General features: G+C 37.5%; 1 protein-coding gene across 1 annotated transcript in view; it reads right to left on the bottom strand.

The window, feature by feature from the left end:
• The window catches only part of cd2ap (CD2-associated protein), a 61,846-nt gene extending 45,055 nt beyond the window's left edge, over window positions 1-16,791 (bottom strand). The window contains exon 1 of the mRNA XM_073856238.1: window positions 16,530-16,791. Coding sequence (XP_073712339.1) covers window positions 16,530-16,532 — 3 coding nt within the window. The 5' untranslated portion in view covers window positions 16,533-16,791. The remainder of the gene's footprint in view (window positions 1-16,529) is intronic.
• Window positions 16,792-19,712: the final 2,921 nt, after the last annotated feature.

Genomic DNA, 19,712 nt, shown 5'->3' with positions numbered 1-19,712 from the left:
GTCATCTTCGTGCTATGTCACAGAAAGCACCAATCAAAACTCCACATGGCCAGCAATGAGCAAGTGAAGTGGTTCAACAAACCAAAATAATCCATCATTTATCGGCTTTCATTTATCTGCTTAATTTTGCTATCAGACCGATAACCCATAATATTGAAAATAAGCAGTTATCGGCCGATAACGATATGTCGGCCGATATATCGTGCATCCCTACATATATTTCTTTCTTTTGCTGAACACAAAGTAAGGGGTTTTTACACCTGGTCACTTCATGCGTTTTCTCTGATCGGATAGCTATCGGATCGTAAAAAGACCAGGTGTAAATGCTTTTCAAAACGTTTTCGAGACTGATTTAAATCCGATCGCTCAAACCACTTCAGGAGGTGGTCTGGGACGCAATTCAGATGAAACTGGACAAGTGTTAATACATCTGGTTGATGAAACCACATATGTAAGTGCACAACTCCACCCAAACATAAACACGTCACCCGGAAGTTAGCCAGCAAAGAGGTAAACAAACAAAGACGACACACTTATAGCTTTATGGAGCAACGACAGTGAGTAAAAAGGTTTCTAGAACCCATAAAAAGTCCAATGACAAACTCGAATGATATTAAACAAAGAAATAAAACTTTGAGAGAGATTTTTGTGATCGCTTTTCCATGTCAAATCACTGCGCTGTCACTCTCCTGCTGTTCTGTACTGCGCGCTCCAGCTCATGCCGAGCAAGAAGATGCACGTCCCCTGCCCAACATACAGTACAATTTACAGAAAGTAAATCGTTGCATAAACATCGTCTTAAATTATTTAAGGCGGGGTAAAAAATTGTGTATTTGCATTTTGAGCAGGAGTAGAAGATCGGATTCATATCCGTTTTGCCAAGATGCATTTATGTGGCCAAATGTAAATGGAACAGTTTTAACAAATCAGATATCTATCCAATCAGAGAAAACGCATGAAGTGACCAGGTGACAAAAGCCCCTAAGATATTTTGAGCAATGTTTGTAACCAAACAAATCTGGAGCACTATTGACTTCCATAGTTTTTTCATACTATATGAAAGTCAATGGTGCTTAAAGGGATAGTTCACCCAAAAATTCTGTCATAATTTTCTCATCCTTATGTTGTTCTAAATCTGTATGAATTTCTATTTTCTGAAAAACGCAAAAGAAGATATTTTTATTAATTATGGTAAGCACACAGCTGATTGAAACCATTGACTTCCATAGTAGGAAAAACACATATGATGATACCGTCAACTGTGTGCTTACCATCATTTATAAAAAAATCTTCTTTGTGTTCATCAAAATAAAAATAAAAACTCATTTGGGTTTAGAACAGCATAAGGGTAAGTAAATAATGACAGAATTTTCATTTCTGAGTGAACTATTACTTTAGCATTAAGACAGCAAATGTATTAAAATTATTAAAATACAGAACATTTGCATACTTTAACATGCATATTGCAATAAAAATAATTTTAATACTTCAAATATATATATATATATATATATTGATGCAGACAGCAGAGAAACTGTCGAGTAGGGGTGGGCAATACAGCCTCAAAATTATATTATGATATTTTAAGAATTTTTAAGGTAATGATATTTATGACGTTATAAAAAATTATGGAAAAGGAAGGGCAAGTCATTAGCTAACAATTTAAAATTTTGAGGATAAAATGATTTTACATGTAAGTGCAATTTTGTTCGCATAAACATCAATAACATTAACATTAATCATGGCACATTTGGGTTCGTGAGATAATGCTCATGTAGTTCAGATAAAAATCAAGTGAATAAATCAGATTTTCATATAAACACAGAAGAAATCGGCAAGGCATCTGTCTGTTGTGAGAAACAGGGTGTACTTTAGGACAACTCCTTAACACTTTAGTTAACAGTGACTAAGTAATTTGCACAACGATGCTCGGTTGAGTCATTAGTTTACTTTTTGGCCGCACATCACCCGCTCCTCCTAGTATCTCCTCCTCGTGTACAGCTTGGTTGTACTCACTTTGCTGACATGCTGCTCTTGCTCTCAGCTGCCTGTTGTTGCTTTGCCTGTGCGCGTTAGGGTCGTAAATGCACCATACGTCATCATGTCGCTATATCATTGATATCATGATATGACATTTTTTATTATGTAAAAAATTATACACGTATTATCGTGAACGGTATGATATGGCACACCCCTACTGTCGAGAGATGCTTTCCTTTCTAGAAAGACTGTAAAATATGATTTATGTATGTTATGTAAATTTCAATCTGTAAATAGATTTTATTCGGTATTTTAATTGATTTTACATGTTAAAAGCAATGTCACATCACATAAGGTATAGACAGTTTCATCGGACGCACGTGCGCTGACACGATACACGTCTGGATCCAAACTTTACTTCCCGTTTCGTTTTTTTTAATGGTCTTACTAGTTGCTAAACTGATCTCTTGAAAAAATGCCTCTTCGAAAATAACAAATGTTTTGGTTTCCTAGGTAATCTATGTGTTGTTTTTTTGCTTGTTATATAAATAAACTACGTTTAAAGAACTTTTACCAGAGTTTACCGGAAGTTACGTGCGGACCACGACAGCCCCTTGTTTATGTTGTTACTGCAACCGTCTATATCGCAAAGTTATAGACCCCTTCACGATTCACGTCACAGGCAGTTTCCACTGCGCATGTCAGGGTCAGAAAAGTCATTACAGCAGATAGAGTTGCGTATTATTCGGTATCGTCAAAAATGCCTACTTACGTCGTGGGCTGTGAAAATCGAATCAGGTCTTCCGTTAAGTTTTTGCGATTCATGCAGAATCTCAAAAACAAAAAAAATACAACATCTGCAGCTGCAAGCAATTAACGTGCAGACTGGGACAATACAAATATCAAAGAGGCTTGTGTTTGTAGTGCTCACTTCATTTGAGGTAAGTCATCATTTTTAAGCCCTGTTAGATTACATTATAAAGCCTGGATGGTATGAACAGTTTGACCCCATGCTGCGCGCGCACCCGATAGTCATTCAATGTTTACAAACTTTGAAGGGGTCTATTGATGTTGCATTTTTCTTTAGTTTCATGCGGGTTTACATTACATGCATACACAGCAAGTTCTTTGTTTAGTTCAACTGATTCTGACTCTGTAATTTAGGGTAAAAACAACACAAGTTTCTTTAACACTACACATCAGAGTAAGTTACAGCAAAAGTTTCATTTACAGCAACATCCGCTCCATGTCTTCAATTCCCAAAAGGTTTCCTAATACCTCATACAGTCTGTTTTGACTATTTCAGACTAAACAAGACCAGAAGGCGTTAGGAACCGTGTGAAAACCCAGATCTTCCCTTTTAGATGCTTTGAATGTTTAGATGCTTTAAGTGAAAATTTCTAAATGATTGTTTATAGACTGTGTGCTCTATTGGCACCTCATCAACATTTTTTTGCACTGTATTATAGCATCATTTTAACAGCAGACAGTTCAAGAACAATTCAAACTCTTTTCTCAAGTGCTTTGGAATTACTGTGTTTAAGATTTTGATTCCATCAAGCTTATGGTCAAACAAACATGACAATGTCTAAATGATGTGTTTTTGTCTACTACCTAATCATTACCACGGATACACGGACACAAACATCCAATTAACTTAGGCATTCTCCGAGTCTTGTGGAGCGTTCAGAACAGTGCCTTAGGAAAACCGCTAAATCTGGCTGCGAGAGCGGTGTACGGGTCGGTGAAAAATGCGATTAGTAGCATACGCAGACACTATCTCCGTTGACATAGGTTATTTACACAGCAATGCCAGAGATAGCTTAGACAGCACAGATACTTCTCATGGAAAACAGGGAATTTGGGACTTAGGGGAATATTCACATGCAGTGTGTTTAACATGATCTTTGTTGATGTACATCTACTGAAACATTTTTTTTCCAAACTCACAGGTCATGCATGACTCATGAGACAAGGAAGGACAGTCTAATAACACAGTCTTCAGGAAATATAAGAAACATTCCAGGAAAATGATCTTAAGAATCCTGATATACAAAATCACATTAATGACTCATCAAATTTTCCCAGTATTTGCAGTAAAATTTAATTTATTGCCCAATGCTAGTGCACAAGGCACGCACATAATGCTCGCAGGGTTTCCCGCAGCACTTTGCAGTTCGGCGTGCCCGCCTAAGCTGAGAAACCATACCGCCTTAAGTAGGTCTTCCAAAAAAATAAAAAAATATTATATATACAAAAGGCCATCAAGTTCATATCGTAGAATAGCGCGGAAACATTTAACACCACGAGCGGGCACGCGCGCCACACGGCCGAAATGGTCTGTCATTGTCTGGAGGATAGCCAGTTGATAAAACGCTTGTCCATGAGAACTGTAAGTGGACTTAATATGTTTTGGGTTTATTTAAGCCTGTTATTTTATTAGTCTATAGTTCTTGCAAATTTAAAATAGGTTAGCTGGTGATTTCGTTGTTTGAGCAACCTGCTAGCTAGGTTGCATGTGCCTGTTGATTCGATATAATTGTTGAGCGCTCTTGCTCACGTTATTTATGTGCATTATCTACATGCTACAATAGTTACATTCCTTTAAGATAATGTAATTAATACAGGGAGCTACACTGCGACCAAAATGGTCGCATATGCGACCTTTTGAACTGCCGTTGCGACCGTAATTTTTAATGGGTCGCAAATGTGCTACCTAATGTTTTAGACAATATGCTATGATTTACTATGAGCATTTATTAAAACAGAAATGTGGATTTTAAGAATGCGTTTTATAACGTGCTCTTGAGCCTTCAACACGTTGGCTTCATTTTGCGTGAAAGCACGTCGTGTTTCCGTGTCTCTCCCTATGATTGTGGGTTCGCGTGCTCTCTGTTTTCAATGAATTTGGTGCGACAGGAAGCAAGCTCAGTGTCTTCCATGTTTCTGAACTTGAGCAGAGGTCTTTCTTCACCGAGGACGCGGGACCCGTATGGTTCCGGGTTTATATTTTAAATGGTCAGTCGGGTCCGGTTAGGAACTAGTTTAATTACTTTGGGTCCCAAGTCTGATTAATATTGTGTGTATAACCCGAGTCGATCGGAAAACGGCCATGAGCGCTACCGCGCTAAAGCTCGAGTGCAGTTTCAGCGTTCCTTCGGTTACTATGGCGATGGTTCTTGTTATGTCCACGCGCTGCATTTTCTTTCTCACATTTTTTTAATAATCGTATTATTAATAAACCATATCTTTTCTAAAACCATATCCATATTTAAAAAGTTTGCATAGAGATTGTAGCAAAAAAGCAGTGCTAATGTCAAGCCCATTGCACTGAATGAGCAAAGCATAATCTGACCCGGGATATAAAAAACGCAAAGCAATGTAAAGTCTGTCATCGGGACAGCAAGTAGACTTTTAAATCTGAAATAATGAATGAATTAAGCTTTTTTTTATCGGCAAGAGAGAAATAGAAAGATAGAACATAAGCAGTTAAAGTGCCTATCTAATAGAAATTATAACCATTATAACATCAGTCACATTTATAATCTATAGACCTGTAATGTCTATACTATACATAGTATTGTATTATATTGAGTTTGATAAAAGGGGTCTAATTGCTTCATATATCAGTGCAAAAACAGTAAGTGGTTTCGTGGTGCTTTGACAAACAGTGTCAGCTTTGTTAATGGCAAAGAAAGTTTGGGGTGGTTAGATTAATGAAATATAATGTGAAATTAATATACATTTTTAATAAATCAAAGTATTGTGTTGTGTCACACATTATTAGTTCTTCGTCACATGTATAGTAGACCATTATTTGTCAGTGGGTAATGACTACCACCACAAGTAAATTTCAGATCTTTGGGAAACACTGCAAGGTTTAAGAAAACAAGGCGGCATGTGGTTTAAAAGATGGAATAAAAAGCATATCTGTATGCAATACAGTTTTATTATTGTTCATTATTATCCAGAGCGCCTTAATATAACTTGAAAAATATGTGCGACCAAATCATATTTTGCGCCAGTAACTGAAAAAGTTGGTAGCGCAAGTGCCACCAGTGGAAAAGGTTAGTGTAGTTCCCTGTAATAGTGGGAAATAATCAGTTTTTAGAATCTTTGTGCCATCTATCATCGTTCGCCAGACATTCTACAACATCTGCTTCAGTTTGGGTTTATTAACCCTTTAGTTTCATTACATGACGCAGCTATTCCCGTTAAAGGGTATGTGTTAAAACATTTAATTCATTAATAATTTGGTATGTGTTCATTTTCTGTCATAGTTTCTTCAAAATTATGTTATTTTATTTGAGTGTTTTTAACAAAAATAATTTCTTTTTTATCATCACGCGTACCCCCCGCCCCTTTTATTGCCATGCCCCTTTTATTGCCACGGCCCCGCCCAACCCTACCACCTTAAAGGAGCATTTCATACGTAGAAACATTAATCTTTATTAAAAGTGCGTCATATTTGTAGTCGAAATATAACATACATTTCGAATTTGGTGCCTATTTGACCAAGAAAAGGGGTGTTTGTAGTCTCACCCCCTCAACAAAGATATTGGACTTCCTGCTTTCAATGACGCAAAATGTTGATTTTTACATCATTAAAAGAAGGAAGTGCAACACTAATATCTCTATATCTCCTGTCTCAGCGGCAACTGAGGAAATGATGCATGACCATTTAAAAACATGACTGGGGTTTTAACAATACAAAGCTTAATGCAAATGGGTGAACTGTCCCTTTAACTAACAAATTTTCTTCCTGTTTTGGCAAACGAAACTATTTGGTTGAATATTGGTTCGCCCGTATAAGTGAAAAGACCGAAAACACTTACAGTGTAGAGCGAGAGGTGTGCATGCTTTATAAATGCAACCATGTGAAAGCAATTTAAAGTGTCCAGGAAAGATGCTTTTTTGCTATTTTCAGGCAAAATTTCTGAACACCCCACGTTTTAGAGGAACTTGTTTTGGAAATTCTATTTAGAGGTGCAAAATGAATCGGTTCCTGGAAACATTGCAATGAGAAATCTCTTACAAGTCCTGGGAAACTAAACAATCAATAGATAACACAATCCATAAAAGAGACCTTTCTGATCAAATGTTAGACTGTCTGCGGTCATCTCAACTTTTGACATCATGTGTTTTCAAACACTCTCTTTAGGCTCCAGTGAGCTAACAGTTTTCAGCTCTTCCTCTTCTTGCTGGCGTGCAGAAGTTTCATATTATAGCAAATCACTAAATTAAGGTCGGCTAATTGATTTTACCTAAAAACTACTCTTGATCCTTTTGCCAACCACAAAGAATATCCAAAATACCATGAGCTTTTTTAGCTCTTTATTGAGCAGAAAATGTGTGCTTTTCTCTCTCTTCAGATTTAGTTGTTTAATTTTGTAAGCTTAACTGATTGCCAATACAAAAAAGAAAGACACAGACTAAGTGAGGGCAGGCTTTATGATGCAAACACTTTTAGTAAATCAATATCGCAGCTGCTGTTTGTAAGCATAGACTGCTGACTAAAGCACTATTTAGACATTATTTGGTTGGTTTCTAAACAACATTTGAGTTACAAATGAACAGCTCAGAGATGCAAAAGCCACTAAACGCCACATCTGTCAAAAATGAGGTAATGATATTGACCGAATGCTCTCTGCACGTATTATACGATCATCATGAAATACTCTGCATCAAATCCGCATAACCCCAGCATCAAACCATTTAGAAATACTGCTTTGTTGACAGAATCCATTAAATAACGATTTTTCAGCCAAGTGCAAAGTGCACAGAAGAAGAATTAGATGAATGACAACACACGCGCCTAAGTCGGATATCAATTGTCATGCTGCCAGAGTTTTTTAACCTATAAAAAGAAGGTTTTCCCAGATATTTTAGAACATTGATGGATTTTTTGAAGAATGACTGAAGAATTTATTAGAAGTGGATATTTTGGCAAAAAAAAAGGGGGTTTGCTAGCCTGGGTGCCAGCCGATCTTAGCCCCGCCCACAAGATTTTGAAAACGGGAAGATCGGTCTGGGGTTTCTGCGTTGAGGAGCTACAATGCTAGGACAAATGCTGGTCGAACCAATCAAATTGTCAGGGCAGGCTTTATACGATGATGGACAGATAATCAAAAGTAACGTAATGAACCACGTCACCAAAGAGCGCGTGTGTTGAATGGCTGCCGCTGTAGAGTTCAGATGTGTGGATTCTGACATGGAGTCTGTTCTAAAAGATATCGACAGAGCATTGATTTTAAAAGAGGAACAGAGAAACGCGAGCAGGGCATTTGTTGATGTTTTTGCCGTCCTTCCTATTCGGCAAAAGTTGGTCGCAACTGAAATGGGTAACGCTATCACGGCGATGCAACTCAGCGTGCACGACGAGATGGATATAATTAGTGGTCGTTGCCAGCTTTTTTTCGGAAGCCCGGAATTGTGGTTCCTGAATAAGTGGAGGGACATGCTAGGCTCCAATATTTTCAAGCCAACGTAATGGGTATCGTCGTGGATGAAGTTCACCTAACGTACAAATGGTAAGAGATAGTCTTACTCTATGACTTAGTAAATACTTCATGTTGTGATATAAACGAAATGTTGTAAACATAATAGGTGTTGATGTACATTCGCTAACTTAGTATAATCACAATGTTAGTGTCATTGTAGCGAAATAACTAGCAGTTCGGTCAGGCTGCAAAGACGTAATTTCAACATACGTCACACACTCCGTTGCTCTGATTGGTCGTAGGTCTATCCAATCCAGTGCAGAGGCATTTTTCAGTTGAGACACGCCTCATAATTAAAGCTCAATGGAGCGGTATCAGACTCAAATTCTGACTAAAATTGAGTATGGCAACGTCAGGCAAGGGGTTTGCGGCAAAAGACAGACAAATTTGTTTTACCAAATGAAAAGACTTAAAGGGCACCTATTTTATTGCTAAAACCAACATAATTTTGTGTATTTCGTTTGGTCTGAATACCTCTGACGTCAGCTGGAAATGTGGCGCTCCTTACCATGTTTGAAAGATTCACTCACAATGCAATGTTAACAGGAGTTAGCTTACAGGCTGTGAGTCCAAGCGGGAGGAATTATGATAATGTCGGTCTTGACCAAGTCAACAAGCCCAGGATGTAAACTGTTGCCTACAATCCGTGTGTTTGTTGTAGTCCAAGAAAAAAGCGGATTTAAAAGAGGAACTATATTTTATGGCGTAATAACACTTTTGGGAGTACTTGGACTCGGCGCAGTAACACCCTCCCTCTCCCATTATGAGAGTGAGAAGGGGAGCGGACTTTTCAGGCGAGTCGAAGTACTCCCAAAAGTCCTATTATGCCATAAAATATAGTTCCTCTTTTAAATCCACTTAGAAAAGCGCTACGTTTTATTTTGTACCACCAAACTTGCTCGTATAACTACTCGTCTTAAATAGGAAAAACGTTGATGTGTTTGGTCACTTCTAACTTTATCTCTAAATGGTACCATTGAATGAATGGGGCTAAGCTAAATGCTATCGAAGCATCGCAGCGCGCTCCAGCGCTTACGTGCACGCACACAGATGATAGAGGGATGTATGAACAATTCTTGGTTAAGGTAATAACATATTTTAATATTGAAAATGAGTAGACTATTCCTTTAACATGTACTTATACACATGTACACACCAAAGGCAATGTAAACTCATGAATCAGGGGATAGGTGCTCCTTAAATAACCTTTTCATTGCCCTTAAAGTGAAATACCTGAACCTAAACAGAGCCTGATGAAAAAAATGCTCATTTACAAGAAAACATGTCAGACGCACTTAGAGGGTTTTGCATCGGAACTAGTCCATTATTACTATAAGATCAGGATCACATCACATCAGTGGGGAACCTTCAGGGCCTTCTACGCCTTCAGAGAAGGCCTAAAAAAATGTATAAAAAGATTTTTTATTATAATAATACAAATAAATAATATTCAATAAAAATATGTTTTTACATTTTTTAATTTCTATTTAATTCAATTCAATACAATACATGTAATATATTTTCTCTCATCTATGTTCTAACGTTAAGCTTACTGTCAGGTTCATGTCATGAAAACATCTAATCCAATCAGAATCGTCCGTCTCTATTAAGGCCCGGTTAGCTGGCTCATTCATTGGTTAGGACTTCATGAATCCCAAGGAAGGCCAAGCTATGTGTTTTGGTGTGGAGAGTGACAGGCAAATCGACCAATCACGTTTTGATTTCAAGTGGGCGGGCAAAAAACAAAACATTGTAAGCCTTCATGAAGTCCTAATCATGCAACAAACTGGATGCGAGCTGCCGTAAAACACCAAAGACGAAGATCATAGACCGTTAATATTAATACAGTCTAATGGCCCGAATCTCTGCGGTGAGAGTGGTTGAGGTAAATGGCGGAAAACGTGATTGACGTTGTGGCTAGCTTGATAGGGCTGAGGTAAAAACGAAATTACTTAAGCGCGTACTCGTGAAGAGCACAGCTGGGAGAAGCGCGTGCAGAGGAGCCTGTGCATATGACGCGAACACGAGAAAAATAATGGGTTTAATTATACTTTTACTTCCTGACAGTTTCACTTGTTACGTGAGGATAGTAATGACTGACAGACAACGCCGAATTACATACAATATAATTTCCTAACTAAATCTGAGAGAACGCGAAAAATATTTTTTACCTCGCTATACCCGATGGGCAGGGCGGAGATACATTTTGGTAGCCCGACAAGAATTCGCAATAGCCCCGGGACCTGGGGGCTCGGGCTAGCGATTTTGCGAGCCCTGGATATCTTATAACAACAGTTATAAGCCACAAGGAAGTGCACTGAGAACGCAGGGTGCTATATTTCCCTTTATGAAAAAGAGATTAACAAGGTATCCGACAGCTAAATATATATTTCCAAAAATAAAATATAAATTAAAGAACATAATTTAAGCTTGTTAAATGCAAATTTACAGAGCCCCTGTCATTACAGAGCAGCAGAATCTGTATTTGTGTTTATCAGTTAGATTAAAGTAATTTTAAACTTTAAAACTGCATTTAAAGGCAGACAATGCCCATTCTGTAATTTAACTTTGCGTGCTCAGAATTTTTACACGTTCACTGTATGATTTAACGAAAATACGAATAGCCTAGTATTATGGATGGAGAGGCATTTGCACTTCATTGCATATTTTGAAGGCCCAGCTGAAGTACCCACGGTTCGCCACTGCATTACATACTATTTGGAATGGGATCTCTGCAGTTTTTTTTATATTTATTATACAGATGACATAGCATAGCTTCCAAATGGGGCATTAGGCTGCCAAAACATCCTGATTTACAGCACAGCATTACATTTACATTTTGTACTTACATTTTTATGCACTTTGTAGATGTTTTTTCTAAAATTTTTTCAGTTTTTGTGTTTTCTGGGACTTTTTGAGCTGCTAATGAAATGTTTACAGGAACACAATTGTGCTTTGCCACAAACTGTCTACCTAGAGCTAGAGTTGACATAAAGACAAAGTTGAGCGACTGTGGCTTCTTTGGCATGAGCGTCAGGATGCTCATGCCAAGGGCGCAAACCCAGGGCTTCCGATTTTATGTTTCTGCTGCTCTCCCTTATTCCCTCTGCTGCCATTCGAAAAGGAAGCCAGATAAGGTAATTCGCTGCTAAGCGCTCTGATCATTAAAATCTCGTCATGCTTTGCTCACGTGCGACTGTGTTACAATTTTTCCACAGTGTAGCTGCAGGAAAAGACCGGGTGAGTGAGATTATACAAAAGACTAAAGCGAGCAGGAAATAACTTTATGTCTGAATCTGTGCCGTTTAAATAACTCAAAGTTTTTTTTTAAATACAGCCAAAACTCCAACATTATGACTTTTACACCCTTGCCAAAGTTACACACTGAGGGACTATTACGGCATGGAAAAGAGATGCATGTCACGAATCTGATCCACAAAAATGGCTTGCAATGTTTTCTGGGAAAAACGTGACGTTCTTGGTCAGAATACACTACAGCATATGTTTGTTGGAAAAAAGCGAACCAGAATAGTAGTTGCATGTGCTGTGAACCAAAGAGTCTGGTCAGACATTAAATGGGTCAGTGGTTTAATAAAATAAAATTACTACACAACAAAAACACACGCATGCGACTGCGATCAATATTGACTTGGAAGAAATGAAGCAGTGAGTGCCCATAATATGGGATGCTACCATTCAACCTCATCATGATGCCCTCAAGCCCCCTGGACTAAGCCAAACAAAAGCCTGACTAACACCAACACGCATGTACACCGTGTAAACTGCTAAATTAGCCATTTAGCACATGCTTTATCCAAAACGACTTACAAATCTTAGGAAACAATAAGGGGATTTGTCACATGGAGGCAAGAATACAAGAAGTGCTTATACAAGTTACGAGTTTTCACTATTCCAAAATAAGAGTTTTTTTTAAGAGAATAGAATAGATAGAAAAGCGTTCAACATCTATTTGTCAAAAATTCTTGGAAAATATAGAATTTTTTTTTTGTGATGCACCGATGTATTGGCCGCCGATATTAATCGGCCGATATTTGATGAATTTGAAACCATCGGCATATCGGCAATAGCACGATAAAGGCCGATACCGATTGTTTATTAATTAACTGCATAAAGAAATCCATTATATGTAAAAAATGAGTTAATGTTGTTAATAAAATAAATGCTGAATAGCTAAAACCACCTTTGAAGGTTGTCATGCTGTCTTATTATATTTGTTTTAGCTTAATTTGTGCCTCTCTTATTATGTTGGTCAGTTGAATGTTAATTAGATCCAATCCATGTTCAGTAAAAATAATTTGATGCAGAAATAAACTAGCTAATAGACCAACTGTATAGTATTGTATACAAGTGTTTAATATCGGTATCGGCCAGAAGTTGTCTGTTTAAATCGGTATGGGCACAAAAAAATCCTATCGGTGCATCCCTAATTTTTTTTTAATGTTGCAAAGAGATGTGGCTGACCGGACTGCATTAGGAAGATCATTCCACCAACATACAGTAGTAGCAAAGGAAATAATTCAGTGTCCAAGATATCATCAATAGCCTCACATACGAAGCAGAACTTAAAACTACCAAGAATAGAAGTACATTTTTAGAAAATGACCAAAAACAAAGGAAGAAGTTTTTGACTAGCTTGAAAGATAAAATCTAGGTTTGCGGGTGATGTTAGCTGTCACAAATATGAATGTCTAATATTTCCTAGTTATGATGCCAAACCATTAAGCTATTTACTAACATATTGACTTTAAACCCCAAATATGTACAGCAAGCTAAATATTTATGCCAACATCAAATGCAAATTGCAATCAAACCCATTATTATTATAATAATGTCAGCATGGTCTTTTTCCGGAAAGTCACTTTGCATGGTAATTCATAGTGCTGTAGTCTGCATGTCGGGAGAGGCAGCTAAAATTCCTCACATAGTTTGAGCTTTGGGTTTTTGTATGATGTCAAGAGCAGAGTTTGACAAGCAGGTTTAAAGGGTTTTTTTTTGTACAGTACATATAGAGGAAGCGTAGAAGAAAAAAGAATGTATTCATATTGAAATACTCAGCATGTTTCTCAAAGTTTACACAGACATACGCATGCAGATATGGAGCTTTACAAGTAAGTACTTCATATAGTCTGTCAAAAATAAATCAGCTTTAAAATAACAAACTCATAAATCAAACAAAACTGTGTATATTTGCAATAAATTATAAAGCAGACTATATAGATTGAATGAACTATACTGGTTAATTCTTATTTATTTAAATGTTTAAAAGGCCACTTAGAAATGGTAAACAAGATACATGGGAGATCTGTAGGGCAGTAAGATTCCCACATGAGAAATAACAGGCCAGGGTAAAACTCCATCTGAAACCTGATATCAGTGAGAATATAACCCATTTCAATTTTGTCTGAACTGACTTGGTTTGGAGTCAAGATCTGACATGACCAAGCAAAGTCCACTTCCACCTGCGCAAGTACACCTTTAACATGCTTCCTAACTTCTTGATGGGCTCACTTTCCAACCCAAGGCTTGCATAACTTTGTGACAACATGATGAATTACTGAGGGCCACGAACGCAACCTGCATGCCAGCCAATTTTATTAGCGTTAGTGCTTCTGAATACAAAACAGACAAATGTAAAAGCATGTGTTGTAACACACACCTTCAACTAGGGGTGGGCGATAAACCGGTAGACATAATTAACCGGTAGAAAATTGTCAACCGGTAGAGATTTTGGACTATCGTTTCTATCGAGGTTACGTGCCCACGACACGCTCCTGTGCGCGTGATCGCGAAAACGTAACGTTTGTACACGTATTTAAGCACTGCAGTTTTAAAACAAGTCATTTTAAGCCATTGAAACACAGACAACAGATCTGTATGCGTGCGTTCTTTCTGTGTGTCAGGAGCGGACAAGTCGCGCAGCCGCTGCTTTTTCTGTCTGTGAGGACCGCGCAAGTCGCGCGACTGCTGCTCATTAAGCTCGCGAGCATTTTTCCCGCTTTATTGGCCTTAAATACATATACGCGTCAAAATTCCCGTCTTTGCAAGCATCCTCATAAACACGACCAGTCAGGTCTTAAGAGAAAGTAAACAGCTAAAACAGAAAGCGCATGTGTGACAGTGTATTGGATCTGGACGTTGGTCTTAAAGGGGAAGTTACCTAATTTTGCTCCCGTCTGTCACTCGTGTTAATCAAACAGCATTGAGAGAAAATCTCTCACTGCTCCTGATTAAATCACTTTTCTACCTTAAATAAAAATATGTATAGGCTTATTATACATGCATAATTATTTATTATCATTCTTATATGACTGTTTATCTTCAGAGAGCTTGAGTTTTGTTTGCTTTTTATCTTCTTTCTATGCTTGTATATGTTTTTTGTGAGAAGTATGAACATTTCTATGGTATTAAAGATTTAAACCTTATTAAAACATTAAAAAACCTCTACCGTGATACATATCGTTATCATGATATAAAATTAATCCTATCGTGATAGAAGATTTTGGTCATATCGCCCACCCCTACCTTCAACTAAGTATGTTTCCAACATACGGTTCAATTTAAAGAGATAGTTCACCCAAATATAAAAATTCTGTCATCGTTATCTTACTATCACGTTGTTACAAACCTGTATAAATTTATTTGTTCGGATGAACAAGAAGGAAGATATTTGAGGAAAGTTTGTTACCAAACCGATCATGAGCCCTATTTACTTACATAGTAGGAAAAAAATACTATGGAAGTGAATGGGGCTCATTAGCGTTTTGTTTATTATACAGAAATTTATACAGGTTTGTAACAACATGAGTGAGTAAATGATGAAAATTTAAATTTTTGGGTGAACTATCCCTTTTAAACCGAGGTGAACGTAAAGGTGCAGGTTGCGAATTGCAACCAATGGCTCAGTCCACCGCTCACCCCTCACTTTTGAAACGCATAGAGAAGCTACGGTAGCCGTCACCGGAAAAACATGTAATTGACGGAGACAACTTAGTAAAAAAAGTTTGTCCATTAAGGGCTTCTGTAGAAACATGGCGGCACAAAATGGCGACTTCCACGTAAGGGGAACCTCGGTGTATGTAGATTAAAACGTCTCATTCTAAGGTAATAAAAACATAACGGTTCATTATATAAAAGGTCTTTATACACCCCTGATAATATAGTTTTGTATATTATTTTGCATTTCTGTCAAGAGGTCCTTCTAAAAATTACACACCGCACCTTTAAACAAAATTGGCTGATAAAATGTTAATTTTTACAAATTTAGGCAAAGGGTGTTTTGATAAGTATGCTGTCATTCTACAATGTGGAAAAAAGAAAGTTTAAATAGTCACCTAATTTTACATAAAAATGTAATTTGGATTATAAATCATTTTGACCAACAGCCATATTTACTAACCAAAACAAGTCCTACGAGGAGATCTGAAAATCACTTCTCAAAACCCAACAACTACAATAGGTGTCAACAGCTGAAATCGAGAGTAGTAAATATGGAAATGAAGCCAACCTAAAAGAGGATTTGCAGATAACTTTAAGCATTTGCACTTCATTCAAACCAGCACTTATCCTTTACTAGAGCGTGACAGTGCAGAACAGCACAGCTACAAAGTAACGTTTTCCACTGTTTACCTGCCCAACTTCTAGCGAGGGGAGGCGCTTCTCTATTAAAGCCACAGCCAAGTGAGCCAACTTAAGGGGGGCTACCTTGGAAATGAGCCACGGTACTTATAAACCGCTTTAAACACAACGTCAAACCCGCTTTTCGCGAAAAGTCAACAGTGGAAATGCAGAGCCAGAGCCTGACGCAAAACGCCTGGAATTTACTGGTCTGTACAGTACAAGCCGAGCCAGTTTGCTAGACTGGCGCGTAATCAAATATTCATCTGATTAGTGATTACAAAGTTCTTCAAATAAAATTTGGATACAACGTTACAGTTTTGAGTGCCGAATGGGTTCCTTGGAAACGGGAACGCTTGTGAGAAACGCGGTGTTACAATGTAATAGTTGCATTAGAATCGAGCCGAACTCAACCATACTGTCCTTCGATACCAGACCGTCTTGATCTGATGTGTACAATCTGCCGTCCTGCTGGCTGATGTTAGCTAGCAGCCTGGATGCTAGCAGTAAATCCTACTCGTGCGAGAAATCGTGTCCGTTTGCGGGTGTTTTTGCTGTGTTAATCCATTCGACTTGGTTTTAATGTCGGACTGTTGTTTAAGTATGAGGTATGATTTGTAAGAGTACTGTGCAGGAAGTTATCCCGAAGTCTCCACCTTTCTTAGATTTGCCTCCGCGATATTTCACCAGGAGGATCACGCGAGAAGTGAGAGATCCTCGCTGGAATGCAAGGGACTGTAGAAATGTTGGTGTATGCATTTTAGTCAGAATATTTGAAGAACTGTATTGAAGAACTTAAGTCAGAACGAGACATGATAAAGTACATTTCAACATAATCTTGCAGTGATTTACTTGTTCACAGACATATTCAATACATGATTGTATGTGTTTTGTTTTGTTTTATTTTATAACTATGTATTAACTGTATTGATCTATTCACCTATTGTAAATAGCTTAGGGAGAAATGTACATTTTCATTTGACTTTTTATCATAGGCACACAACATATAAGTATGCTGGCAATCAAAAACATTTTTCGTTTTATGTGATACATTTATTAAAAAATAAAAAGTGTTGCATTTACATGATTGTAGGAGCAGTATTTTTATTAACACACTAAGTATGTAGACAGCGCAGTACTAGCTCGTCTCCCAGCTTCTCTGTGGCTGCATTATTTGCATTAAATTTGGCTATTAAGCTGTTAACTGTAAAATGAAATTGCTCCAATAATAAACACTTTTCATATCTATGTACTTCCCTAACTTTTATTGTTTAAGTGTTTAAAACAATACATACATTCTCTGTATTCCATTCTTATTGCATAGTAAATGCATGCAATAGGCTAAATAAGAGTTAAATATAGTTTTTATTATTGCAATATAAACTTCCAACTTGTGACTAAGACCCAAAAAGTGGAAAGTTTTTATTTATTAATCTTCATTAAACAGCTATTTTGCAAATAATAAATATAAGGGCAGCATTGCCTGTAACTATTAGGGAAGACTATCACTCAAGTTAAGAGTGGGCTTTGTGTATTAAATTAATAATCATTATTTATTATGAATTTGTGTAATTATCTGTATTAAAAACTAATTTTCTATTAAATATATGATCAACAACTACACCACAATAATTAAACATTGTAATTCGTTTTGTAAAACAACTCTGTTTCACGTGTGTAAGTCACATCATATGTTTACCACCAGAGGGCGGAATATGCACAGTAAAAGTCTATACGGTGGATAACAGATGTGTAGGAATGGTTGACTAAGTTAAAAAAAATTAACAAAACATATATGTGCAAATATATAATCTGAATTTTTGGTGTGTTTATTTTTTGTGCTTCTACAGTTAGTGTTCATGTAGCTCAATGGAGAGCATTGCCTCATGTAAATAAAATAATGTGTTTAATTCCCAGAAGGTTCTAAGGGTACCCAGAAATGTTTTAAAGAAAAAAGACAAAGTTGTCTTTATAATATCAGAATTACTATATATCTAACAGAGTTCAATGTTTTTAACTCTTCACAACAGGCCAAATAAAGGTGAATTAGTCTGTGCCAGGGCAAATTGCCTTCCCACTGTCACAACAATGGCTAACCACCGACATTGGCCAAAACCCAAGCTCTTTTTGTCAGTTACACTTGTGCCAAAGAATTTTACCTGAGCCAGATGACCTTTAAATGTAAGCTTCACTGAGGTCTGTTGACCAGGGTATGACCAGCTTGCTTTTGTTTCAGTGTCCATAGATTACAGCATTTAAATATATCCTCCCAAGCAACCCAATCTCAAAATATATATTATATGGCATGCTTAATGTGAGTATTTGCATTAGAAAATCCAGGGATAACATGTGGCCAGCGTGAAAGCGCCACAAGATCTCTGCTTATTCCAGATTCAAGTCCTGCTTACTGAGGATCTGGCTTTCTCCTGCTGTAGGGTAAGTGGCATTTACATCTCGGTGGCATATTGGAGGGCCGATGCCGTGAGGCTAAGCCTGGACGGTCTATTCATTATTTCAACATCACGCTTCATTCTTTAGAAACACCCACCTGGAGGGCAAAACAAATTAAAATTACCTTTGAACTTATTATTATTCTTAAAAACGTGAATACCAACTTTAACAATTTTAACCATGATTTTAACCGATTTTAATAGTAGCCAGTCAGGTTGTCTTAATCCCTGTAATTAATTTACAGATGATTTTTATAGATATTCTGAGTATCACAGTGTCACATGTAAACATTTTGTTCTAGCAGCATGTGAGCAGTGTTGACTATAAATATGGCTCTAGAACTACAGATGCTGTAACACGTTTTGTGGTCATGGATCAACCTTTCATCAAAGAAACCCCAAATTACCCTTAACTCAAACCCTAACCATTTTACCCCTCAAATTAGTGTGAAATAATAGTTTGGGAATCATTTTTAAAAGCCCCTAACTCAATCCTAAATCTAAAAAATTGTCAATTCCTCCAGAAAACAGCGTGAGGCGCAGTGGCGGCTCGTGACTTCCCTTCCGAGGGGCGCTAATTCAAAATAAGTGTTCGAAGTGTCATGTGTATTGCTTGTGTTTTCAAAATATGTGTTTGTTGCGTTATGTGAACCATGTGGCACGTGCATTACGTGTTTTGTCAAAATAAGTGTCTGCTGCACACGCGTCAAAACCGTTTAAGATAAACGAGACGCTTACGTTCACAAAATACATGCAAGACACTCTTAACAGTAAACTCTGATTACGCATGAGATTATGTGAGTATCTGGCAAACGCGAGCGTCTTTTATCATAAACCCTTTAGACGCATCTGCAGCAGGCACTTATTTTGACAAGACACGTGAACCACACACATGATGGGCTATAAACATGTTGTGACAAACTTTGCATCGAGCGCCCTTGAAAAAAGAAGTCACCTGCCGCCACTGGTGAGGCGCATTGAGATTTACATTACTTCAGACAGAAATCTTTTGGAAGAGTTTATTAAAAAATTAGGACAAATAATGGACAGTTTTGCTTCATGTAGTATTTTAATATAAACCACTGGACCCCCCTAATGTATATTTTTGTGCTTTATGGGGGACCCTTAATGCTTATAGGGGGTCCAG

This window comes from Misgurnus anguillicaudatus, chromosome 18 (genome assembly GCF_027580225.2).
Source record: "Misgurnus anguillicaudatus chromosome 18, ASM2758022v2, whole genome shotgun sequence".
Lineage (NCBI taxonomy): Eukaryota > Metazoa > Chordata > Actinopteri > Cypriniformes > Cobitidae > Misgurnus > Misgurnus anguillicaudatus.
This window is presented reverse-complemented; position numbering and strand designations above follow the sequence as displayed.